The 26335-nt window shown below is 33.9% G+C and overlaps 2 protein-coding genes across 2 annotated transcripts in view; one reads left to right on the forward strand and one right to left on the reverse strand.

Annotated features, from left to right (window-relative positions):
* The window catches only part of Fam227b (family with sequence similarity 227 member B), an 82855-nt gene extending 80641 nt beyond the window's left edge, over nucleotides 1-2214 (reverse strand). The window contains exon 1 of the mRNA XM_026390064.2: nucleotides 1804-2214. Within this exon, the coding sequence (XP_026245849.1) occupies nucleotides 1804-2214 (411 nt within the window). The remainder of the gene's footprint in view (nucleotides 1-1803) is intronic.
* Nucleotides 2073-18372, forward strand: Dtwd1 (DTW motif tRNA-uridine aminocarboxypropyltransferase 1). Its single transcript, XM_026392462.2, has 5 exons — nucleotides 2073-2206; nucleotides 6943-7253; nucleotides 9545-9688; nucleotides 11012-11270; nucleotides 17917-18372. Exons 2-5 carry the CDS (start codon nucleotides 6996-6998, stop codon nucleotides 18162-18164), a joined length of 909 nt encoding a protein of 302 aa, XP_026248247.2. The 5' UTR covers nucleotides 2073-2206; nucleotides 6943-6995; the 3' UTR covers nucleotides 18165-18372.
* Nucleotides 18373-26335: the final 7963 nt, after the last annotated feature.

Here is a 26335-nt window from a genome sequence, read left to right on the forward strand (position 1 = left end):
CTGGGTATTAAACCAAGGATGCTTGCTAGGCCCATGCTGTATCACTGAGCAACATACCCATCCTTTAAAATTTTATTTTATTTTGAGACAGGGTCTCACTAAGTTGACCATGCTGGCCTTGAATTTACAACTGTCCTGCCTCAGCCTCCCAAGTACCTTGGGAGCAGCTGGGAATATAGGTGCCTATTACCACACCTGGCTTGCATTCTTATCAACAAGCTATGGACCCCAAATCCTAGGAGGCAGCAGAACTTCTCTACCAAAAGAAAAAGAAAAGAAAAAAAAAAAGTAAAGCCTGTGTCCTTGAGTATAACAGTTCATCTGACTAGGGACATTCACAATGGCTCCTTTGTTAGACATTTTTTTTTTTTAAATATTGAGCCTCTGATATTTTGGGGTCTTTTGTTATAGCAGTAAATTCAGTATGTTGGTTTAACAAAAATTGGCCACAAATTCTTTGACCATCTTTTGAGAAGTGAGTTTTGTCTTCTCCCCTATAATCTGGAAAGGACTCATTTCTGTTACTTTTTGAGGGTAAGTTACTTTTTGAGGGTAAGAAGGAAAGAAAGGAAAGGAAGGAAAAAGAAGGTAAGGTAAGGTAAGGTAAGGTAAGGTAAGGTAAGGTAAGGTAAGGTAAGAAGGGTGGGAGGAAGGAAGCTCTGGGCCTATTAAGCCCAGCACATGTTATAAACAGGACCTCTGCTAGTATGCAGACTTCTCAGTTGAGTTACCAGAGAAAAGTTGATCCACTGTGCTCCACTGACTATGTAATTTATGAAAATAATAAAATGATTGTTTTAGGCTACTATATTTTCCAGTAATTTATACACAGACATAGCAACCCAGTATTCTCGTAAATAGTATCATTTTCTTTTTAATCTGTGTAACTGAACTGCTTTGGTAAGAGTTGTTTTCAAAAAGAAAATACTTGTGAATTATTTATTCCTGGCTTACAGACTTTTCACCATTGCTGCTTTCTCTAACCAGAAAGTTTATCTTTCTCCCTAAATTAGTGGCTTTCAAACTCTTCAGATACTATACAACAAGAAATACACTTTATTTATATAAACAACCTAGTGTGTGTATATATATGGCTCTATAAAGCAATACTTTACTAAGTTCCATGCACTGACATTTCTACTCTGTTTTATTATTCAATTATTTAAAAAGCGAAAGAGATTTTCTTTATTACAAATGTGTCAAGACCTGTACCAATGGGTCCTATACAATCCCCTTTCCAGCTGGAAAACAGTGCTCTAAATAATAACCATTCTTTGAAGCCTTACCCAAATCCAATCAATGAGCCTTCATTGACTACCCTATCCTGAGCTTTTCTGAAATCCCTATCATATTGTATTTTCTGTACAACTCATACTTTGCATCGTAAACATATGCAGCATATCCAGGGCAAAGCTCTGTCCCTTAGCTCTGACTTGCTCAATTCATAGTATACTACTTAATAAATACATTGCTCAATATTTGACTATTGTGCTTCTGAATCTTACAATCGGCAACACGCACTTCTTCAGTTAGGATTTCTTTAATGTGGGGCATTGAAAAATGGTTTAATAACATATTAACTTCAAATCCGAAAAAGGCGAAGTAGTACCAACTCTGTTTACATGTTTTTATGCAAGCCAATTCATCAATATACAAACTTTTTCTAATAACTATTCAGCAGACGAAATGTTATCTTGATACAGTCACAGAAAAGTCATTGAACTAAATTCTCATGAGTAAAATGTTCTGGGGATTGATAAAGTGGAAAGTGCTCTTGGGGATCAGCATTTCTTTACAACTCACTGCAACTAAGGCTTGAATGTATACTTCGAGAACTTCTCCAGTTTTGTGGCACCGCCCAGACTCAGAAGGAAACTGTGTGAGTCTGGCGATTCCGAGACCAGGCCGCGGATGTCCCGGCCTAGTTCTCGGCTGGAGTCTCCCGGAACAAAAGTTACGCCGCCTTGAGAGGCTTGAGTGACTGGGCGGGATTTCCCGTCCAACTCCGCCTGGCTCTCGGCGCGGTAGGTACCTCCGCTCTGGGGCCTGCGTGGCGCTCAGCTCCAGCAACGGCTTGGCTCCGCCCTCTGGTGTCTCCTGGAAAGCCCTCCGCTGGGTCCGCGCGGGATCACTGCCCGGAGCGCGCCTCGGCCTTGGGCGGAGCGGAAGACGCGTGGAGCCGTGAGAGGACTCGCGGGTTGTGCAGGTGTGCATCCCTCTGCTCTCCCGGTGCTGGTCTCTGTGCGTGTCTAGAGACTAGTGGTATGGCCTGAGCCTTGCGGCCGTGGGAAGTGAACCTTCCTTGTCAGGACCCTCGCAGAGGTTGTGCTGGGTGTCGCCTGTGAGGAGGACTTTGGTCCCTGCGCGGGCGCTTGAGAGTCTTGAGGGACCTTTGGGAAAAAAGGCTTCCCAATTTTTCCGCAGAACAAAACAAAAAATCCTCCCCCAACACGATGCTTTCTTTCCCTCTATCATGTCCATCATGGCAAAGTCAGTCCTCTAAGGACCCCATCCTTTAATTTTTAGTTTCTGGAGGGGTTTGCGGGAAATTGGTAGTCGTGGAAGAAGCTTAAAACAGACACAGGGATACTTACGTCATACAGTGTATTTAAAATCTTAAGATTATGGTTACATAATAAGCATAGGGAGGCGTTTGATTCATTTGTCTAAATTCTTTTTTGGGTATGTAAGGCAAATAAGGAAGTCTGTTTTCACGTGCCATTTCTATGGAGTTGAATGATAAAATCAGTACTTAAGATAGCAACATGTAAGAACTATTTATGATTGGACCCCACTTTGAAAAACTTAAAACAGTGTGCCTACTGTATGTTGGATGCTGTGTAAGGAGCCATTAGTCCTGTATAAAAAAACGTGGTATCTTGGATTAAAAAAAAAAAAATGTTGAACTTGTACATATTATGTGACCAGTTCTTGAAAATACTCCAGAAAAAAATTTTTTTTTGAAGTGAGTTTTATCCAGTACGGAAATGGTCCACAACAAAGGACAGGAGAATTTTAGATAATGTTCTGTTGGGAAGCCAGTCAGCTTAGAATAATGGAAAAGCGAGGAGTTTTTAACATTATTATTTTGTGTGTGGGGGGGAGGGGGTGGGGAAAAAAGTTGCCAGGCTGCTGCTTGTACAAGCTGCAGATGGCTTTCAGAGGTAGTTTGTCAGGTAATTCAGTAATGAGATGAGATGCATATCGTATACCTTTTTCTCAGAATGGTTTTGATTGAGTTAACAAATATTTGTTGATTATCTCCTGTTACATAAGAATCAGGAATATCTGAGATCAGGAAAGAATTCTGCTTTTGCAGAGTTGAATGTTAGGAGTGAATCTTCTCTGAAAGGTTGCTTCTAAATTAAGTACATTTTTCTGTGTCAAATATGTGGAACTAATTATAAGTTTTAAGAGGTAAACAGGTGTAAGAGATTGCCCTACCTCACATATAACTTGATAAGAAACTGAATTAGTGTCCTGACTTTGAGTCTGAAAATAGAAAGTTATGTGAAAGGTAGAAATGGTGCAATTTGGTGAGTTTAATTAGTTTTTTTGGGAAATAAAAGGAGGAGTGAAAACATTCCTTTTTTCAGCTTGAGTTACAGAATGGTGGATATACCATCAGGTATTTGTTAGTTTCTTAGGAATACTCATTATGTTTTATCTTTAATCTCCACAACTCCAGTTACATTTCTCCAAATATATTTGATATTAACAAGTTTGTTTTGAAGGTTTTGAATAGTAATGTTTGCAACAAACTATTTGAACACATTTAAAGTAGACTACTGGCTAGGTCAGAGTATATTTCCAATCATATGGTTTCAGAGACCTTTGGAGGAAGCTCTTCATGATTTACAACCTCTTAGCCTTTTTTTTATGTGGCTACTTCAGCCACAGATGAGAGTGTGTTGATGAGACACTGGAAAGAGCCAAAAATATTTTCCTTTCACTATCTCAGATATTTCTGTTGTTTGATTTTTGTAGAGAGAGAGAGAAAAAAAAACATTTTGTAGAGATAACCATAATATCTACTTGGTTATGTGGGTGGAAAGTTAGTGACATTCAGGGTTATATTTCTGAGACATCTCAAGAGAGTGTACATTGTGAGCTCTGGAATATCTGCAAATCATTTTTTGTTGAATATGGGGCAATTATGTTGAACTTCATAGCATCCACAGGAATTGGATTCTTCAACCCCACTATGTCTGGGCCAAGCTGTTTGACAGCACATGTGCACATGTATACCCAGAATTAGTCCAGTCCCTTTTTTTTTTTTTTTTTTTTTGGTAAGGCCTTGATTTGGATAACTCAGAATGCTTAGTCTTAAATGCTTTTCAGAAGGTACCTCAGGTGACACCAGAACAAACCCAGACTGACAGGGTGTAGACAAAACATAATTAGCATCCTGAATGCAGCAAGGCTGTACTGGATAGCTTGTGATTATTGAAACTTTGTTGGCTGACTGTAGTTCTCATTTCTGGGGACTTAGAGGATCTCTCCCCAAACTTTTAATGCTGCTTTTGTCCTTAGATTAAAGTTTTTTATCTTAAGGGGTTTTTTGTTTTGTTTTGTTTTCTTCCCTTAATCTGTAGGTGGACTCTGTAAGACATCTGAAAATGTATAGAAAATATTTAGTTCCATATGTACATTTTCTAGAGATAAACAAGATTTTCATGTGATTGCTAATTTCTTCTGAGACTCAAAAAAGAAAAGGGTAGTGTCTAAATATCTCATATTCTACTAGTTGTTAAAGCATGTTCACTAAAAAGCCACTTTTATTTAGGAAGGTGATTTGGAGTGGCATTCGAAGTAGATGTATTCTATTTGCTCATTCTAAAAATCACCTTTGCTGAGCAACCTCAGATATAAATCTGTGCCTATCAGTACATGGCAGAAATATCTACTATGCATATTTTGGTTTTTCCCTGGGATAAATTTGGCAAGTGCGTTTTCCTTTTCCTTCAGTGACTACCAGCATTCTTTCTTTCTTTTTTTTTTTTAACATACCTTTGAGTCTCAAGCTCACTGGGATTTACAATCTAAAAAGAAACTCTTAATGAATAATTAAAATTAGTGTCACATACTTCTTGATGGCAAATTATGTTGTATATTTATTCTTCTCTGGACTTCTTGTTCACATTTTCTTTAGGAGGCCACAGCTAGTTTCCTGTTGGGAATTATAACATTTCTCCTGTTACTATTTGTACTCAGCAGTGCCTGGAGTTTCATAAACACCACAATGCCATATAGCTTTATAGTAAGAGAATCATTTTACAACTGTGGAATGCATATCAAATTAACAAGGCCCAGTCTTTCTTCTCCTTTGAAAGATATCTTGCATCCAGGGTATGCAATTTTGGCAGCCATCATGCTTCTGTGAAGAATACACAAGTGGAAAACTTATTTTACTATTTTATCTTTGGTACTCAGGAATTTGAATGCGGTATAATTTTAGAAAACAGTAGAAATTCTTTGAGTGGACAATGTTAATCAAATGGTACTCTGTAAAGTTTAAATTTTAATATAATTTATTTCACCTTATAGAATATTTTATAAATGATAACTGATAATAGATGTCTCTTTGTATAGTGGATATGTTATATGTGCTTTAAGTTGTAGAGGAATGTATCTTTTAGAACATATATGTATTAGGAAATACAAAGTGTCTTTCTTGTTTTTCCTCTACTCTCACACCATAATCAAAACAGAAAACTTCTGTGACCTCAAAAGGTGTAGAGATTTCTCCCCATCCAGCAAGTCTGCAGTGGATACTAACTGACTATCCTCTAATTTAATTCAGTTGAACACTACTTGAAGATAATGTCAGATTCCACAGAGTGAGGGCTCTATTTCCAAGGAAGATCCAGTTTCAGACACAGTTGCAAGTTTGGGCCCCAGAACTTCTTACTCACCAACTATAAATTGAGATTCTCACAGCCCCCTTCTCAAACTTGATTAATTTATTAGAATAGTTCACAGAATTCATGGAAATACTCTACTAACTTTTGCTGTTTTTTAAATAAAGGATATTTTAAAGTATACAAACATGCAGCCAATGAAGTGATACACAGGGAAAGGTCTGAGTAGTTCCGAATGCAAGATCTTTATCCATGTGGAAGAGCTGAGGTGGGCCTCCTGGCTTGTGGATGAGTCCTCATTCACCTTTCTGGGAACCTCCAAGTGTTTAGCTATCCAGAAACTCCCAAACCCTGTGTCTTTGGATTTTTAAGGAAACTATATTGTATAGGCATAATTGCTAATAGACTGGATGGGGAACTCAGTAAGTCCTTCTATTAGATTCTTTGGCCTTCCTTCCTCCATGGGTTAGAATCCTTTCTGAAATCCTGAGTCTTATCATTCACAATCAGACAAGGTGGGTATGAAAATTTAAGATTAGAGTTTCTGTGATCTGCTGGGAAGAAGAGGCAAGAGTTACGAGCCAGGAATTGTGGATAGAAATATTTGTATATACACACACACACATACTTAATTATATTATAATACCCAACAAAATTTTACTGATATTTTCATTAGAGTCCAGGATGAGATTTAGGGACATGATATTATGCAGTGTCAATTCAAGGTCAGTGTAGAGTATTCTTAATATTTATAAAACAAAATTTGCATCTCTAGAACAAAAAGGGAGCTAGAAAATTGATTGTCAGTGCCTAAACTTTATATTTGAAATATTTTTTTTTAGGATAGCATCTTTCTATTTTTATGGAAGGAAGGACCCAAAGATATAACTGTAATTTGCTATTGTGAGTTTATTGCTTTTTAATTTTATGTTTTAAAGTATGCCAATTCAGTGGCTTTAAAACTTGTTAATATTTCTTGATGAGTACTAACACCAGCATACAATTATGAATTAAATTTCTTTGTGGAAACTGTAAAATGTTTCCTGCTTTAACTTGTACCTTTCAACTTTTTTATTCACAGTGCACCTATAATGTGTTTTAAAAGTAGATGTTAAACTTCAGTTTGAAGGAAGAATGTCGCTCAATCCATCTGTATTTCTTAAAGAAATCGAAGAAAATAATTCAAAATTTGTGGAAACAAACAAAACTACTTCCATAGCTTCAGAAAATCCCCTTCAAAACTTATGCTTAGCATCTCAAGAAGTTCTTCAAAAAGCTCAGCAAAGTGGGAGATCAAAGTGTCTCAAATGTGGTGGTTCAAGGATGTTTTACTGCTATACATGTTATGTCCCAGTTGAAAATGTACCTATTGAACAGATTCCACTTGTGAAGGTTGGTAAGATATTTAATTGTTTGAAAGTAGAAAAATAGATTTTCAAAAGATGTTTCATATGTGCTGGTTCTAATGTAATTGATAAGCTGGATAAATAATGTCATTATGAAAACAAATTTTTTTAATGAAAATTCAAACTGCCCTCTGGTAAACACAGTTATTGTTAACACTGTCCCCTCAATTATTTAAGACATATCATCCTATAAAATATGTGAATATAGAATTAAAACATCTATTTCTATAATTTGATCTGTTTTTGTGCTGTTCATAGCATCAGAAATCTTAGACTTATTCATTGAGAACTAACAGTACCTGGATTGGGTTCTGGGGTCACAAATTTTGCATATTATCTGATATTTAGATAATTTAGTCCAAAGACTTTCCCTTTTTATTGTGTAATTTATAAATTAGGTTAGGCACAAGATTTTCAAAATTCATTAATGAGAGTCATGTATCCTTGCTATAAATTATATCCTTCAAGATAGCCAGGTGGTTAAAAATATTGGTGATAGCTTTTGGAATATTCAACTCATCAATCATATAATGAAGTCAGTTTTATTAATAATAGAATTAAAAATACTTTGTTATGATCTGCTTTCTATTTTTTTCCTTTCTATTCTCTTCCTACTTTACCTGGGTTAAGGCAATGCTGACCTGGTACTCAGAGATCCTGGGGAGAGGGAATATAGTGTCAGCTGAGACTGAGCTTCATGAGGAAAGTCTGATTTAGAGCTCAGCCAGAAGTAGACTGATGTAAAATCATTTGTGAACTGCCTACTTAAATGGTAAATTTTCTATAAATAGAAGTTGGTTTGATGATTGAAGCATTTGACTCTAATGTATAATTGATCCCTGGGCCTAAGTGGGAAGGGTAGCAGATAATGGTGTTTGAAACCCTAACTGAAAACTATTTAAAGTACTTATTTATGGGCTAAGATCTTTTTGGTGTATGTTATTTACATAATTGTCCAGAAAAAAAAGTTATGTATGAAATTGGGCCTACCTTGTAGTGTACAGCAACTGCTCCTTTTAAAAAGCTTTGGAAATAACGATACAACAATATGGATGAATCTCAAAATAATTATTCTCAGTTAAAGAGGGAAGATGAGGAATGCTTACTGTATGATTTAATTTATTTCAAAATTATAGAAAAGTAAACCAATCTAAAGTGACATCTAGATTACCTGAGGATTGGGAGTGTAGTAGTTGAGGAAGAGGAGGAGAAACAGAAGACTTTTGGTAGTGGCAAATCATTATCTTGATTGTGGCAATTGCTTCACGGGTATAATATACATTAAAATTATTAGAATTGTAACTTTGTTTAAAATGTGTAGTTTAAAATACAAGAAAAATAGTTTTGATTTCAGAGCAAATTCCTAGAATATTGCCTGTTTAGTTTGGAATGGGCACTTGAAGATGGTAGGAAATATGTTTTTAAATAGCATTTTAAAACGTCATTTAATTCTGAAGTAAAGAACCCTTCTCAGGAGGGGTTCTTATATACATAATGGGGAAGATGTAGCTTACATTTTCATGGTTATGGCTGAATACATGATGTGTATAGGCATTATAAAGAGAGCTAAACCAAATAAATCAAAGTAAAATAATGAAAATCTCTAACTCAAGAAATCCGAGAGAGTATATTTTTGTCTAAAGACAGGTGCAATCCATAACAAAATGAATAGTAGGGGAAGGTGGGCAAGGTGATTTTGAAGAAAGTTATTTGTGATAGAAAGATTACATCTCTTAGACCTATTACTCTTTTTCTAATTGATAGTTATTTATGCTGTTGAAATGTACTGCTGAAAATCACAACATTCAAAACAGAGGATACCTTTGGCTTGAGAGGATCTGTAAGGAACAGAATTTCAGCTTGATTTTTAAATCTTAAGTATTGTTCAACATTGCATTTCCTTTAAAAATAGCATAAAATAAACAAACCTAGAGTTTATAGGAATTATAAAAAATATTCTTGGCAAAAATACTGAAATGTGAGGAATTGGACTCATTACCCATATAAATTAAGTAAAATAACACTAGATCTTTGCTTTAGGAGCAGATTGTATGTTAAATGAGTTGAAAATATTTTATCTATAATATGATTGAAAATATTGAGGAAGAAATTTGGGTTTGTTTTGTTTTGACTTTCACCATTCTTAATATTCTGATTTAGAAAAATATGATTATAGAAACTTAGTGTGAACTTGATGTTTTATAGACTTTTATTAACATAAAAATTATAATTTTTATATTTGTTTTGTTCATTTGTCTTTTTTTCCCTTCACTTTAGCTTCCATTGAAGATCGACATCATTAAACATCCAAATGAAACAGATGGCAAAAGTACTGCTATACATGCAAAACTCTTAGCACCTGAATTTGTGAACATTTACACATACCCTTGTATTCCAGAGTATGAGGAAAAAGACCATGAAGTAGGAAGCTTATTTTTTATAACTCTTCATATTAAATATAAAAATTAATTTTAAACACCAGTTGCTTTTCTGAACTAACTTAGACACAATTTAATATTTTTCTTAATAATCTAGTGTTATGCTCATATAACATTAAACAACATGTAGTTTACTTCATTGGTGTCTTCACAGGTCAAGTGATCCTAAACTATTATGCTTTTTGGAATCTTCTGCTAAATTTTCATAGTTTTTCTATCTTATTTCTTTAGGGTTTTACTCTTTGCCAGTATTACAATGCCTGCTTTTTCTTTCTTCTCTCATCATTTTCCCATCTCTAATACAGCATGTAGCTGGTCTAATTTGAGGCAGACTGGGATACCAAATTAGAAATGTTGTTGGAGTATCTCTGTAAGAAGAAAAGAAACAGATAGAAGGTTTTTCATGAATTTTTTCTAAAATAAAAGCTTAGTACGTAGCTTTTATAATGTGTCTTGACTGCTCAGATGTTTTCCTTGTTCATGTCTAGATTCTCAGTTGGTTTTCACATAGTTTATATTATTATACCAGTGGGATATTACTGGTCTTATAATAAATAGGTCTCAGAAATTAGGCCTCGGGTACTTTTGAAAGAAGCATTAAACTCTTTAGGTTTCCTGGGGGCCATTGTGAGTGTGGCTAACCTAGAAACAAAATAAAAAATTTATATATTCATTTGTTTCAGAAAGAACTTGGTTTTCTTATCAATTTATATATGTTTGATTGAATTTATTTACTAAGTTGTGTTTGTAAATAATATCTGAGTTTTAGATCTAGGAATATATTTTTTTTACTTCTCTGGTCAGCTAGATACACTTATGTTGATTAAATGGAACACATTGCATTATACTATTGAACCCTGCCATTAATAATGGCTATAAAGACCCATTACATCAATTCCTTGCCAGCATTCACTATATATGTATCTTTGCTTATCATGTAGGTGAAAATAGTATTTAATCATTGAGCAGTAGTCAGTGGTTCTTTTATAAAGTATCATGCACTTTGCCTTTTTATCTTTGAAGTGTACTTTTGATTTTTAATTCAAGATACATTTAACTTTGCCCTCTCAATCAGTGAATAAATTATTTTGAAGTAATACTTTAAGATGGTTATTATGATTTTAGATTATTAGGGAAGAGCCAAAAACTTTATCATGAATATTGAAGAAACATGTACAGTAGGACTAACCTAATACTTGTTTCTCACATATTCAACATATTTTCTCCCTAAAGTTTTAGGTCACTTTTGAACTTATTTTGATCATAGCATACAACTAACCTCAGTTTGTTTGTTTGTTTGTTTTAGGTTGTACTTGTTTTTCCTGGACCTCAGTCTATCTCAATAAAAGATATTTCTTTTCACTTGCAAAAAAGGAGTCAAAATAAAAGTAGAGGCCAAAATGATGACCTTGACAAGCCATCTTTTAAACGAAAAAAAATTGAAGATCAGGAGGACTATGATTTGAATGATAGTATGTGCAAAAACACAATACTGAAAAAAATTATCTTTATAGATAGCACCTGGAACCAAACAAACAAAATATTCTCTGATGAGCGACTTCAAGGTAAGGACAAAAAAAGGTCTGTTTGGTTTTATTTATTTATTTATTTATTTAGATTGCTCTTCCTCTAATCAATGTTTATTCTCAAAAAACTTCAGATTTATAGTAAAAAGGAAAATTATATTTAATATGTATACATTTGCCTTATTTCTCTTCCTATATTAGATGTGTGTGTGTGTGTGTATGTGTGTGTGTAATAGTGTTTAACCATTTGAAAGTTAAGTTGCAGGCTTCTCAACACTTTACACTGGTAAAACATTTGGAATTATTTTCTCTGTAAAGTCTGGCAAAAGGTATATTTTCACATTTTTAAGTGCATTCTTAATTTCAGAATTCATAATAAGATAATGAAACATAATTTCTAATACATTAAACTGAGGTTTAGAGTTAGTTTGTTCAGCTTAATCCTATCAAATAATAAAATGTTTTAAAATGAAAAACCAATGATTTATAACAAAAATGGATTGTTTCTTGTGGAAGTAACTTGGCTTCTCCAGAAATTGGTATTTCACATGTATAGAGGTTGTATTTGGAAAGCCCCAACTATTCCCCATGGTACAATAAGGAGCCAGTAGGAGCAAGGAATAATTGGGGCTTTGCCAATTATTACCTTAACATGGTAATTACAAGGAGCAAATGAAAGAAGATAAGTCAAAATCCTTGGAAAAACTATTTAAGAAAGAGATTATTCAAAGTCTCTTGTACTTTAGATTTGCCCAAAATAGATTTGTACAAAGGATTTCTGTTACTTCTTCCCAATTCACATAGAAAGTGTATGTTTCAATTCTGTGCTAGATCAAAAATTTTTTTCCTGCCTGCCCGCCCGCCCCTCTAGATCATAATTTTTTAAAAACTTTTTTTTAGTTGTACATGACACAATACCTTTATTTATTTATTTTTTATGTGGTGCTGAACCTAGTGCTTCACACATGCAAGGCAAACACTCTACCACTGAACCACAACCTCAGCCCCTAGATCATAAGTTTTAAAAGAGGTTTCTAAATCCCTTCAACATCATGAAATAAATTTCTGGGGGTAATTTTCTCTGTGTGTCAAAACACAACAGTGTGTTGTTAGTTTTTTCACCACTGATGACCAAAAGACCCGACAAGAATAATTTTAGAGGAGAAACATTTATTTGGGGCTCAGGGTTTCAGAGATCTCAGTACGTAGATGATCATCTCCGTTGCTCTGGGCTCAAGGTAAGGCAGAACGTCAGGACAGAAGGGCATGGTGGAGGAAGGCAGTTCAGGACATGGCAATCAGTAGGCATAAAGAGCTGTGGCTCACCAAGGACAGAATATAAAACCCAGAAGCATGCCTCTAGTGACCCACCTCTTCCAGCCACACCTACCTGCCTATAATTACCACCCAATTAATCCATTCAAGTGTTAATTCATTGATATAGGTTAAGACTCTTCTAACCCAATAATTTCACTTATAAATTTCTATGAGTTGTTTTAAACATGAGCTTTGGGGGGACAGCTAAGATCTAAATCATTACATACAGGAAGTTGGAGTGCCTAATTTAATCACAAAAGGTTAACCTACTACAAGAATAGGATGACATAACATTTTTGAAGACTGACCATAGAAGCTTTGGGGAAATAAGGAAGACAATTGGTTTCGTTTTGTAGTAGGTGGTCCAAATTATTAAAAATTATGTATACTGTAATTTCTTGTGAAAATTAGCCTTCTTTCTGATTGTACTGACAAAATCTTTAAAGTGGTACTTTTTATAAGCATTGCCTACATTATACTCACTGTGTTAATAAGTGTTGTATTGTATAGAGATGCTCACTGACTTATAGTAGGTTGCATTCTGATAAACCTAGCATAAATTGTAAATATCATTAAGTTGAAATTTAATTAAATAATTAACCTACCAAACATCATAGCTTAGCAACACTGTAGACTATAAAAAACAGTTGTTTGCCCTCCAGATCACATGGCTGACTAGAAACTGCACCTCTCTGCTGCTGCTGCCCAGTATCTCACTAGTATATCATATTACATATCATTAGCCTGGGAAAAGGTGAAAATTGGAAGAATAATTTCTATAAAAAAGCATATTGCTTTTGTACCATTATAAACAAAAAAAGTCATAAGTCAAACTATTCTGAGTTAAAGACTATTTGTACGAATTACCCTGTTCATTTCTTAAAACAACCACAGATAGGTTAAGAATTTCTCATTCTGCAGTTGGAGAAATTCAGGAACAATTTTGGAGAGAAAAACTATTTGTAATTCTCTCCTTTAAAAGTTATTAATTGCTAGATATACTAGAAAGGAAATTTTTAAAGTATATATGTTGAATTTTTTAAATGTTAATTTTTATGTAATTCAACATATTTTTAAAGATTCCTACATATTTTAAAGCATATTTTTAAAACATATTGGATTAGTGGTGATAACTACTAAACATTTATTTTTATATTTAACATATTTTAGAATATATTAGAAATATTAGAGAAACAAGAGTTTAAGGATAGTTAAGAACTTAGAACATTTTCAAATGTCTGCGTTTACCTCTTGATGGTAATTAACATTGATACAAATGTTTTAAAAGGACTTAGTCTTAGTTTTGGTTGGTATAACTATTGTTTGTCTTTGAATCAGAATTGTTTAAATTGAAATGTTTTTAAACTACCTAAACAGAATACTTTAAATGCAGATTTTTAAAATTTTTCCATTTATTCCATTATTTATTGAATATTGTGCCATATATTTGTTGAATACCTATTACTGGATAGGCAGTGTCCTAGATTTGAGGGAAGCAAAGGAGAATCAGGCAAACTGTGCCCTCTCAGTGATTACAGTAGCTATCAATTATAGTTGTGTTCAGCTGCATGGAACAGAAGCCTAGTTAGAACCTTTTAAACAAGTATCAGGTTTACTTGTCACACAAAAAAGTCCAGAGGTATATAGCCTAGGGTTGGTATAGGGACTTCACAATGTTATTAAGAGCTCATACTTCTCTTTTCCTCATTCACTATTTCTTCCATCCTCATGTAGCTTGTCATGTAGGTAGGACATTTTTTCCAGGCAAGACAAGGGGCAAAAGATATGTGTGTGTGTGTGTGTGTGTGTGTGTGTGTGTGTGTGTGTGTGTATGTGTTTATTAATACAAAAGTCAAACAAATAGAAAACAATTACATTCCTGAAGGTTCTCCTTATAGATGTTAGTTTTTTGTCTTTGGCCAGAACTGGTTCACATGATTATCTTGGCTATAAGGAAGGCTGAATAATTGTTTTTTAGCTGGACACATTCCACACTGAAAAGAATTGAAAGTTGGTTAACATGAGAAAAAAAGAGTAGATGTCGAGCAGTATTAGGCATTTTCTGCTAAATAATCGATTTTAGGAAACAGATAAACAGGTAAACAGATAAGAAAATTCACTGGGTGTGAAGTGCAGTAGCATTATTTAGGAGACTGCCTGGAATCTCTGAAAGATTCTTAGAGTTGCTATCTGTTGAAATATGGAATAAATTGGTGAGGGGGAACATTCCAGAACAAAAGAATGACATATGCATAAAGATATTAAAAATAATTTAGCACTTAAAAAACTGATTTAATATGGTCTACAATACATACATATGCAAATGGCAGAAAAAACTATAGAGAAATTCAAATTGTGAATGCCCTTAAATATCATGCCTGGGAATTTGGTCTTTGATCCATGGGGGTGTGACTAGTTTCTATTCTAAGTGTAATGGAAAGAACTGAGCTGGGAGTTGACTTCCAGACCCAGTTCTATCACTATGTATATTGGCAAAGAGTTGGGATTTTGGGGGATGTGGGAGAGTGGGGATGTTATATTACATTTTAAAGTAAGTTATTATGTTTATTTTTAAAATATGTAATATTAAGTTATAGAGCAGAGTGATATAATGAACAGTGAAGAGCCCCAGCACCAGAATAACATCAATAATTTCCATTGGTTTTTCTATCCCATATCATTCCCCTTTCCCTCAGTAAATTATTTTCCTGAATTCTGTGTTTTTCATTCTTTTGGTTTTTTTTTTATTGTAATGTTATATGCATGTGTTTTCATAAGTTATGTGTTGTCTTATTTGATGTCTGACTACATAAATATACTCATATAGTGTCATCTCCTATTGATGAAGCACTTGGGTTATTTCTAGGTTTTGCTATTATAAATAGTGCTTCTCTAAACATTATTGTACATATGCAAACTCCTCTAGGAAACATACCTAGCAGTTGAATTGTTTGGTTGGTTGTTGAATATGAAAATGTTCAGCTTTGTACAACGATGCCAGATTCTTTTCAAAGTGGGTTTATAAATTCATACTCAAATCATTAATATATAAAAGTTTCCATTGATTCATAATCCCTCCTATGTTGGTATGTCACGTGTCTGCTTTTTCCAAGTCTGTTGTGTATAAATGCTGTCTTGTTATGGTATTAATTTGCATTTATCTAGTTACTCATTGTATTGAGCAGCATTTTGTTTATTTTGCCTTATACACATGCTATTCTGTGAAATTTCTAGTGTTTTATTTATCCTCTAGTGTATTGAAATATCTTTGCAGTCTGGTTCATCTTTGTAATTTCTTTTTGGTAGATTTTGAGGAAAATTTTTTAGTGTGGAATTTATAAATCTTTGTTTATACCTTTTAGTCTCTTGTTTATTTTAAATCTTTCTTTAACTTAAGTTAGTATATTTTAAATTTTTATGGATTTTTGCATTTTCTGTGCAAGTAATATCACTTGTATTCCTTCCAGTTCTCATGTGATCAATTCATTAACTAATTTTATTTTTCTTTTTGCTATGTTAACTAAGACCTCATGCAATTTGAATGAAAACTCTGTAGAGGTTGTATTTCTCATGTTTTAGGCTGATAATCTATCTTTTAAATAGCAGATTTATAATTGCTGTGAATATTGATATATTTGGATCTGTTTTTACTGTCTTAATTTTTATTTCTATTTGAATATTTTAAAATATGTTTTCCTGGCTTTTCTTTGATTGAATGAAATTTTTAAAAAATTCCTTTCTGAATTCTTTCAGAGGATTGTGGATATGTCACTTTAAAATGTTTAAAACCAAACAATATTTTAACCTGTCCTTTTAGACAATGTAAGGACTTGGTATACTTATGCTTCATTCAGCCTTCTCCTGGTTCACAGTCTTATTATGACTATTCATTATTTTTGTTCTGTCCTTTATTTTGAGCCCACAAATTAGATATTATCATTTTTGTTTTATACATGCAACCTTTATTTGGATTTGCATAGATGTTTACCATTTTATTTGCTCAGCATTCTTATAATATAATACTTTGCTGAAATATATTCTTTAGGAACTCTTTTAAATAGGTTTCTTGTTGGCATGGTTCAGTTTTTGTTTATTAATGTTTTTAATGTTTTTGTGCTTTTCCTTGATGCATTATTCTGCTACGTACATAATTTGTTGCCAGGTTTTTTTTTCTTTTCTTTTTTGACATATTGACAATATTATTTCAATGTCTTCAACATTCTTTTGTTGTGAATAAAGTTTCTTGTCACTTATCATTCCTTTGCATGTGATCTGTCCCTTTTAAATAACTTCTTTTAAAATCTTCTCCTTGATGTTTCACAGTTACATTACTATGTATTGGTCCTAGACAGATTGAGTTTATTCTGCTTCGGATACATTATGGTTCATGTATATGTAGCTTTGCATTTTTAAAAATAATTCCTGAAAAAGTCATAGGCATCATCTCTTTAAATGCTATCTCTATTTGCTTTTTCCTTCTTGAACTCCTATTAGACATTTGATCCTCCATATCTCTTAATACCTTAAAATTTCTTATTTATTTCTTGTTCATTTTTTATATTTCTGAGGTAGCTTTGATGTAAAAGTGAAATCTGACAGTAGGAAATCATTTATGACTCAGAGGTTCCTAATTGGTTAGTGGACTAACTGATTTTGATGCTACCTTCTCCCTTTTATTTTTCCCTTTGAAATACAATATGCTAAAAATATGGCTAATGAATATAACACAAACCTAAGTACTGATCTGATGAGCTGAAAGCATTTTGGGTTTGCATGCTGACATCTGAGTTGTAAAAGATAAAGAGTTCTGCATCATTAATCATTGCCTCGTTAAATGTATAAGACCAAGTCATTCTAGCTGGCTGTAATTGAGGCTAAGCAGCATGGATGTGATGGATCTAAAGAAATAGCTCTATGTAGTCTGATCATGAAGATGTAGCCTAAAAGTGACAATCTAAAAGTAAACTTTTATCAGTATTAAGAACCATTAAGTTTCAAGAATGACATTTTAAATTTAGTTTTTCAGAGAAATGAAACCCTTTTGAACACTGGTAAATTTAGTCTTGTCGTGGGTTGAAGTTTTAAAAGACTAGTACTTGTATATTAAAAGTTACCTACTTTTCCTCCATTGCTACAAGGTGGATGACTCATGGGTAAGATTTTATTCTGTGTCTTATATTGCTTCTATATATACCTCAGTATATTTAAAATCATAATCTTACTTGGATTGAAGCAACTTACCTATGTATTTCTTTAAAGTCCTTAAAATAATTAAAGAATTCATTATTATTGTATCACACCCTTGGTTTAAAAGTATTTATATTTTTTCTTTTTTTTTCTTCTCCTTTTTTTTCTTTTTTTATGGCAGGGTTGTTACAAGTTGAATTGAAAACAAGAAAAACTTGCTTTTGGCGCCATCAAAAAGGAAAGCCAAATACTTTCCTTTCCACAATTGAAGCCATTTACTACTTTCTAGTAGACTACCATACTGATGTATTAAAAGAAAAATACAAAGGACAATATGACAATCTTTTATTTTTCTACTCTTTTATGTACCACTTGATAAAGAATGCCAAGTGCTCTGGAGATAAGGAAACAGCAAAACATACCCAGTAGTTGATAACAAGCCACCTATCATTTTATTTTGCTAAAATTAATAAACTTATAGTTGTGCTTTGTTTATTCTTGGGAAATAATTGTGTATAATAGCTGCAATATCACTTGAAAAAAATTCCATTTTCACCCATATTTTTTAAAACAAAATTGTATCTGAAGCAATTTTTCAGAGATAAAGTTGATTTAAAAACCTTATTTTGAAAGTTCTTTGCTCAATTTTGGCATATCTCAGTTTTATTGCTATATTTTAATAAAATGTTTTATCTATGTAATTATAATTAAATATTTGATTAGAGGTCTTTGTTTCTTTTTCACCTATACTTTTTTACCTTTGGATTTAGATGAGGTCAGAATGTTTATGCTGAAAAAAAATTGATACTGATTTGTTTGAGGTTAGTGACAAATGTAGACACAACTAGAATTAGAGCTCTAGTTTGTTTCTAGTGCTATTTCTCTAAGTCTTCACTGTCTGTGATGAACATTTACTGCCTCTTGCATCTGCCTGTTATCTCTTTGAAGGGAAGATTGTTAATAATCATATGGTCCTCCATTGAGATGGGATATGTGGCCTAGGAAGATGAGTGTTGTAGCACATCCAAAATGCAGTGATTGATCCAGGGCTGAGCACATGACCCAATAGTAAAGGAGTCCTTTTTGATGAGTCCTGTGGATGCTGTAGAAGGTGGGGTTTAAACTAGGCACATTGGTGCAGGACTATCATCCCAGTTACTGTGGAGTCTGAGGCTGGATGATCCAGGTTTGAAGCCAGCCTGGGCAACTTAGTGAGTCACTGTCAAAACAGACAAACAAACAAAAAGGGTTGATTCAATCCTTAATAGTAAGATACTGAGAGATAGATGGGGGGGGATTTACTTTTCAAAAGGCTAAATGCACATATTCTAGAACTAGACAACTGAATCTAAATTTCAACTTTGCTTTTTTATGTAACAGCCATATGTCAATTTTTTCATCTGTGGCAATCTTATAGAATTACTATGAGGATTAACTGAATGAATGTATATTAAGGGCTTTCAGCAGCACCTAGAATATTAAGTGCCATATTCCCAGCCCTTATTATTTATTTGGCATTGTGAACTAAGAATGATTTAAAGCTAGGGCTTCTAGTGACTACTTATGCTACCAGGTGAAAAGATCCAGTGTTAGAATGAAGGCAGAAGAAGAAAACAGGGTGGAGAGATAAAGAGAGACTGAGTTTTGATGACTTAAGCACAGATGTAGGTGCTTTTGAATGGAACCCTACCATGCTCTATAGCTTTTGTTTGCCCTTCTATATCTACCCTTAACTCTTTTCAATTCTGCTCCCTGCCTGTGAAATATGTTCCCTTGTTCTCTGACTTTTGGTTTGATTCAACAAATGATATGCATCAGCAGGAAATTAGAGGTTGAAGGGAAAATCATTTATTTCCCTGCCCTTTTCTTGTCAGGTCCTCATGGGTTGATTGTGTCCTTTTACAGAATGCCATTTTATCAGATATCCTTTCCCTTCCCAAGCAATTATCCCAGTTTCCTCTCTAAATTCAGATCCATGCTCCTTCCCTCTGCACATTTTCATTTAAAGGTAGTAACGGGTTCCACTTGTTGCTAAGTCTCAGGGTAGATCATTATCCTTTGTTATTTTCCCTCATCCCTACTCATACTTTTATAAATACTCATTTTATTATGCTCCAATAAAGTGACTTCATTTGAAGATGCTTTTGTTCACTTGAAGTTTCTGTTTCTTTCTGGGGCTCTGACTAATATGCATTAGACACTAGGAATAATAGTACATATCTCAAAGCTTATGCATTGGGACATATAATATGTTTTATAAAAAAGCAAAATTCATAAAAATAAAACAGTTCTTGGCAAAATTAGTTTGCTGCACTTTATATTTCTTGAAAATTCAAAAGTCACAGCATATTAAAGATTCTGAAAAGTCCTGAAATAAGCATTCTGTACTTTTACTTCATTTAATATATCTTAAGCTTTCTTGAATACATAATGCCTATTTAACATCTATGGAAATATAATATTTAGGATATTGTGGTTTAGAGCAGCTCCTGAGCAACAGAGAACTAAAGAGATAAGGAAATTATCAATAGGTCATACAGTTAGTGGCAAAACTTGGTCTAGATAGTCTGGGACTTCTGACTTGGTTTTGTTTAGTGAGATCACCATTATATTTTGCTATTCATAAAAAGGAATGTGGATGTTATAGTCAGCTTTTTCACTGCTGCGACTAAAAGACTGAACCAGAATAATTGTAAAGAAGGAAAAGTTTATTTGAGGACTCATGGTTTTAGAGGTCTTAGTCTGTAGAAGGCCAGCTCCATTCCTCGGGGCTCCAGTTAAGGGAGAATATCATGGTGGAAAAGTGTGGCAGAGGGACACATGTATGGCAGAGTGACATGGCACACATGATGTTGAGGAAGTAGAGAGACAGACTCTCCAGATACAATATATATATATATATATATATATATATATATATATATATATATCCATGCACACAGTGAACTACTTCCTTCAGCCATACTTCACTTGCCTCCAGTCACCACTCAGTTAATCCTGTCAGGGATTAATTCACTGATAAGGTTAAGGCTGTACCCCAATCATTTCTCCTCTGAATCTTGCTTTGTCTGACATCTAAACCATAACAGTGGATTATATGAGATTTGAACATTACTAGCTCCATAATCTTAGCAGGATAAACTAACTGGCTTACTTATTAGCAGTTATTTTACAAGAATGGAATTAAAAGAGATTTCTTCACATTTAAAACTTGGCCCTGGAAATAGAAGAATGTTTCAATTGATTTAAGCAGGGCCAAACTTGGATTTCTTTGAGCTAAGTTTGGACTTCCCTGAGCCAAAAGTCTATTGCCATTTAAAAACCAACTAAACATAACACTTGAAAGGGAGAAGGAAAAGAATAGAGAGAATATTCCTATCATTTATTTGCCCCCATCTCACAGCTGGCATAAGAAAGATGACCCACAGACTTCAAAAGAGGCTAATTCACAACTAAAGCCAAATAAAATCTCAAGTTCTTTCCAAAAAAAAAGATGATAATACCTGTTAGAACAAAGAATTGACTGTACTTGTTTTGTTTTTTTTTCTTTGGTGTGATAGACAGCAAAAAATTGCTGTACTTCTTTGTTCTTTCCCATTCATGGTGCTTTTTCAGGTTCCTTTGAAGTACCCTTTGACTCTGAATCTGGGCCATATGTGTTTCCAAAAATTTATTGTATTTTTACTTACTCTTGTACTTCTGGTGTTGTCATAAACATGCATGGCTGTTAGCCTACTGGAGGATAAGGTCCCATAGAAGAGCCAGCTTGCCCCATCACCCTAGCTAAATCCTATTGAGATTGGCTGATTGCCAACCAACCCCCAGATATACGAATGATTCCCTGCCAAGATCAGCAGTGTCAGCTAATTAACCCCTACCTGATTTTAGATATGTGAGCAAGTTATGCCTATTGTTATGCCACTGAGGTTTAGTTGTTGATTATACAGCATTATTGTAGATATATATAAATATCTCATCATTGGATAGTGTATCAGTGGACATCTCAAGCACCTGAAAAGGTTTTCAGCCTCACTATATCTTGAGCCCTTGACCACTCATTTTGCCTTAGTTATAACCTTATGCAGTGACAGATTACCAGCAGACTTATGTGATTGCTCTGCTTTAGGTCAATTAGCCATATGCCTAGAATCCTTGGCCCACTTCTGCACTCTGAAAAACAAAGGGCTTCCTTAGTGACTGTTGAAAGGGCTAAGTGACAAACTGTTAGTGGATGCTGGAAAGACAGTATAGTAGGCACAATAATTACTACTTTCAAGTGTCCACATTCAAATCCCCAGAACCTTGAATATTATACTATTTTACATGGTAAAGGAACTTCTTGTTGATGTGATTTAGTTAAGGATTTTGAAATGGAGAGATTATCCTGGATTACTTAGTTATGCCTAATACACACACTAGAAGAAAGATAACACAAGAGGAAGTCAGAGTGATGAAAAAGGAGCTTTTAACTCACCATTGCTGGCTTTGCAAATGGACAAAGAACCATAAGCCAAGGAATGCACGCAGTCTCTAAGAAGCTAGATAAAGCAGGGAAACAGATTCTCCCTAGAGCCTCCAGAAAGGAATTAGTTTAGCCAACATTTTGATTTTAGTCCAGTGAGATCTGTGTTGGACTTCTAACCTACAGAACTATATAATAATAAATTGTGTTGCTTACACATATTAAATTTGTGGTAATTTGTTACAGAAGCAAGAGAAAAATAGTAATGAGCTATTAACCAAGTTTTGAGGAATAATGAGCAAACACTAGGAGATGGAAAGCAGAGCAATTATTATATGTTGGAGTAATAATTTTTTCAGTGACAGAATACTTGTCTTAACATAAAATATAGAAAATAAACCTTATGAGCTTATAGATCTCCTCAGGAAATTTCCAAGTGAATATCAAAGGTACCAATTAACTTATGGTGATGTATAGGAAGATACAAATGAACTGAAGAAGAAATTGTTCAATTTGAAAGCAGAATTTAGAGGAAATATTTCCAACCCATTAGTTGTGATTTTTTTTGGGGGGGGGGTGGAAAAATGATGACTGGGGGTTGTAGTCAAAATTCCAGAGGGAGGAGCCAAGAAGCAAGAAGAGCAATGGAAAGGAAACTATTCCCAGGATTGGCAGAATATCCCCTGCCTTTAATGTAGAGGACACTGACAATAATTTTAGTTTTGTGCCTTCTGTTTCCTTGACCCCCTTTTCTGTTGTGTTCCTTTCCTAGAAAACCTTGGCTGAGAAAAGCCACTCCCAGCATCTGCACTTGAGGAACAATAATAGGGATTTTATTCATTTCTGTACCTGAGTTAGATAATAAGATACTGAACTTAAACTTATGCTGTAAGGGGGTAAGAATTTTAGGATACAGAATGAATATATTTTTGCATGTGAGTGGGCTGAGAACTATGGCCAGAAGGTGGACTTGTGATAGTCTTCAAATTTTATTCTCAAACACCCTCCGATACACATTCCTCTGATACACATACCCTCTATTCTGGGGGTGAAGTTCATTTCCTTTTCCCTTCAATCTGGCATGGCCTCCTAAATTAATTGGCTAATATGATGAAAGTAAGTTTTGATAGTTTTACTTTCACTCTCCAGAGTGACCATATTAAAATCCAAGTTATCCTGCTGGAAAGAAGGCCATGTGGAGAGTACAGAGACACCACATACAAGGGAAAGCCACATAGGGAAGGACTGGATATCAACACTCTTAGTCAGTTTGGCTTACTGTAACAAAAATATTAGATTGGGAGGCTTAAATAACAGAAGTTCATTTCTCACATTTCTGGAGCTGGGAGTCTGGAAGTCGTAGATTGGGTTTCCAGCACGTTTAGGGGGTTGGTAAGAGCTCTCTTCCTAGTTTCCAGACAGCCATCTTCTTACTGTATCCCCACATGTGGACAGTGTTCTTTTTTAATCTCATTAAGGGCACCAGTCTCATCATGGGGCTCAATCATTATGACCTCTCAAAACCTGATCTTTCCTAAAGCCTTACTTCCAAACACTGTAACAGTGAGCATTAGGATGTCAACATGTGAATTTGGGGAGGAAACAAATATTCAGTCTGTAGAAACCATCAGATTACTATGCAAAGTATGAGAGGTCTTGAACCCTCTAACTCAGCCAGCACCTGGATACAGCTCTATGGGGCACCTCAAGTGGCATCATTTAAAGCTAAAGAATCACTAGTTAAGTCACAGAACTATGAAAAATTTAAAAATCATTTGATAGGTTTTGGGGTGGTTCATCTCATAGAAATTGATAACTTATATAGCAGTCTTTTTGTTTTGTGGAAGGTAGGTTAAGAGTGCGGGGGGAGACAAGATCTGTAGTAGGTGGGAGAGGAGGTAGATACCTATTTTTTAACTGTCTGGTAGTGTCTTCATCGGTACCATTTTCTTAAACAGCTTTTGAGCTTTTGTATTAAATTAGTCCAGTCTATTGGACAAAAAGCTACTTCTGTAAATCTTGAAATAAGTCCCTTGGCTTGGGCTGAGAATCAGGTGCTTAGAAAATGCCCATAGATTCTCTGTTCTACAGGGCCTAATGAAGCATTGCTTGAACTGATTGTAAAGTCTTTGCAAAGATTGTGCAGCCTTTGATTTATCTTAACTCTGGGACTGTTAGTTCCTTAAGCTTTTATCTTTGCCCTGAGACCATTTATGATGAGTGGAATATTTTGCTGGCTGGTAAAGTTGGGAATAGAAAACAGTAGGGAATACTTCAAAGACTTCTCTAAATGTGCTAAAAGTTTATAGAAAGATATGATGTCTACATATTTTACCTTTATATCTAAACCCATCATGAAAAGCTCTGGAAATTAATAAAATAATATTAATTAAATTATTAATAAAATTATAATAAAATCTAATATGAATGTAATTTAGAGATAATAACTGATTTGTGATTAAATGTATGAGAGACATTTATTTAATCAAATATAGTATAATTATAGCATGAATATTTACCAAATAACTTAATTTTTGAAGCAGAAAGAAACATAAGTAGAAGTCTGACTACCTTTTAAAGTGAAGGTTAACTATTTATAAGTTCAAGAAATACTTCATGTTTGTGCTATATGAACATGTTGATTCCATCTGGTTCTCTGCTAAGAATTAAATAAAAATTCATATACTTATGAAATAATATTTATTTACTCTTGAGCACCAATAACTTAATGTTTTCAATCTTATTATTATCAAATCACTGGGTTTTTTTAAACAAGTATATATCTTTGGCAATGATGCATATAGAATCTAAACTATTAAATCAAATTTCCTAATTTTCAATGAGTGCCTTTTCTTCTTTAAATGATCATATGTCAGAATTTTATAATTACCCTGAATCTGATAAATTGTTTTGTCACCTTCAGGGCTTTAAAAGTCTAAATGTGATGGATTCTAAAACAAAAATAAAAATGATTTTAGGTTTCTTCTATTCTCAGAGAAAATTCCCTAATCTTTTAAAAATCATTTATTATAGAAGATTTTCATAGTGATGTATATTTTCTTCTCTTTCATATTATTAAATGTTTTCTTTATATAACATTTTTCCCTTCAGTTTCTCAAGCAAATATCTTACAAATATTTTAGGAAACTCTAGAAAAAAATGTAACACTTTAATGCACAATTGGTTCTAATTTCATAACACTTTGTCCAAAGGAAAGAAAAGATGGAAGGGAGGAGGAAAGGAAGGAAGGACATTTCAGAACCAAGTGTCCTAATGTTTTATAATCTTAGAGGAACAAATTCCTTTTTTCTTCCCTAAGACACATTTCCCTGAACACATGTTGTTCAAATTTGAAAAATAGAAGTCTTTGTTACTTTTGGAAAATGTTTTGTAAAGTTAAAAATGTTTTCCAAATTTAAGTCTGGACATCTCAATTTATTTTAACAATGGAAGTTAAGAAGCTATTCCAAAAGTAAATTGATTTTACTTCTCAAATGAAATCAATGTACAGAGGTATTTAAAGCTGGACATGGAATCCTCAGAAATCCAGGCTGTCCTGCTAGAGAGAAGGACCAGGTGGCAAGACCCTGGAGTCACTACAAGGAAAGACAGTTTGTATAGAAATAACTGAAGTATTCCAGTTGTTAGCACCAAGGCTTCAGACAAGCAAGAGAGTATTCTTGAACCCTCTAGATCTGCTTTGTCAATAGGTAGATGCAATCACAAGAGTAACCCTCGTTAGCATCATCACTTGAAACAACTATTGAAAATAGCTACACTGGATACCATATAAACTCTGTTTTCAAGCAACCAGGTGGTTGGTTGAAATTTTTCATTATATAATTAGTAATTCTGTTGTTATATGAAAGTAGCCTTACTTGACAGCATTTATTTTATAGAAGAAATATACAGATTTGCCATTTGTCACCACCACCACAATATAGCTGACATCAGTTCTTCAAATTTAATGTACATATTAAAAATAATGGGTAGCATATTGCTTCTGGAAGTGGGTTTGCAAACTGCTACAAATTACCTTTTATAGTCATACATTAGTAATAATCATAAACATTTGATATTTTAAATTTTAGTTCCTTAAAAAGTATGGCATAATGTATATAACATTCTGTGTATAAGG

Source organism: Urocitellus parryii, chromosome 6, assembly GCF_045843805.1.
Source record: "Urocitellus parryii isolate mUroPar1 chromosome 6, mUroPar1.hap1, whole genome shotgun sequence".
Lineage (NCBI taxonomy): Eukaryota > Metazoa > Chordata > Mammalia > Rodentia > Sciuridae > Urocitellus > Urocitellus parryii.

Excerpts from the sequence above, each read along its gene's own strand:
- Dtwd1 (XM_026392462.2), top strand. The coding sequence starts at position 6,996 with ATGTCGCTCAATCCATCTGTATTTCTTAAAGAAATCGAAGAAAATAAT. Across the intron at positions 7,254-9,544 it reads AACAGATTCCACTTGTGAAG|CTTCCATTGAAGATCGACAT; the intron begins GTTGGTAAGATA and ends CCTTCACTTTAG. Across the intron at positions 11,271-17,916 it reads CTCTGATGAGCGACTTCAAG|GGTTGTTACAAGTTGAATTG; the intron begins GTAAGGACAAAA and ends TTTTTATGGCAG.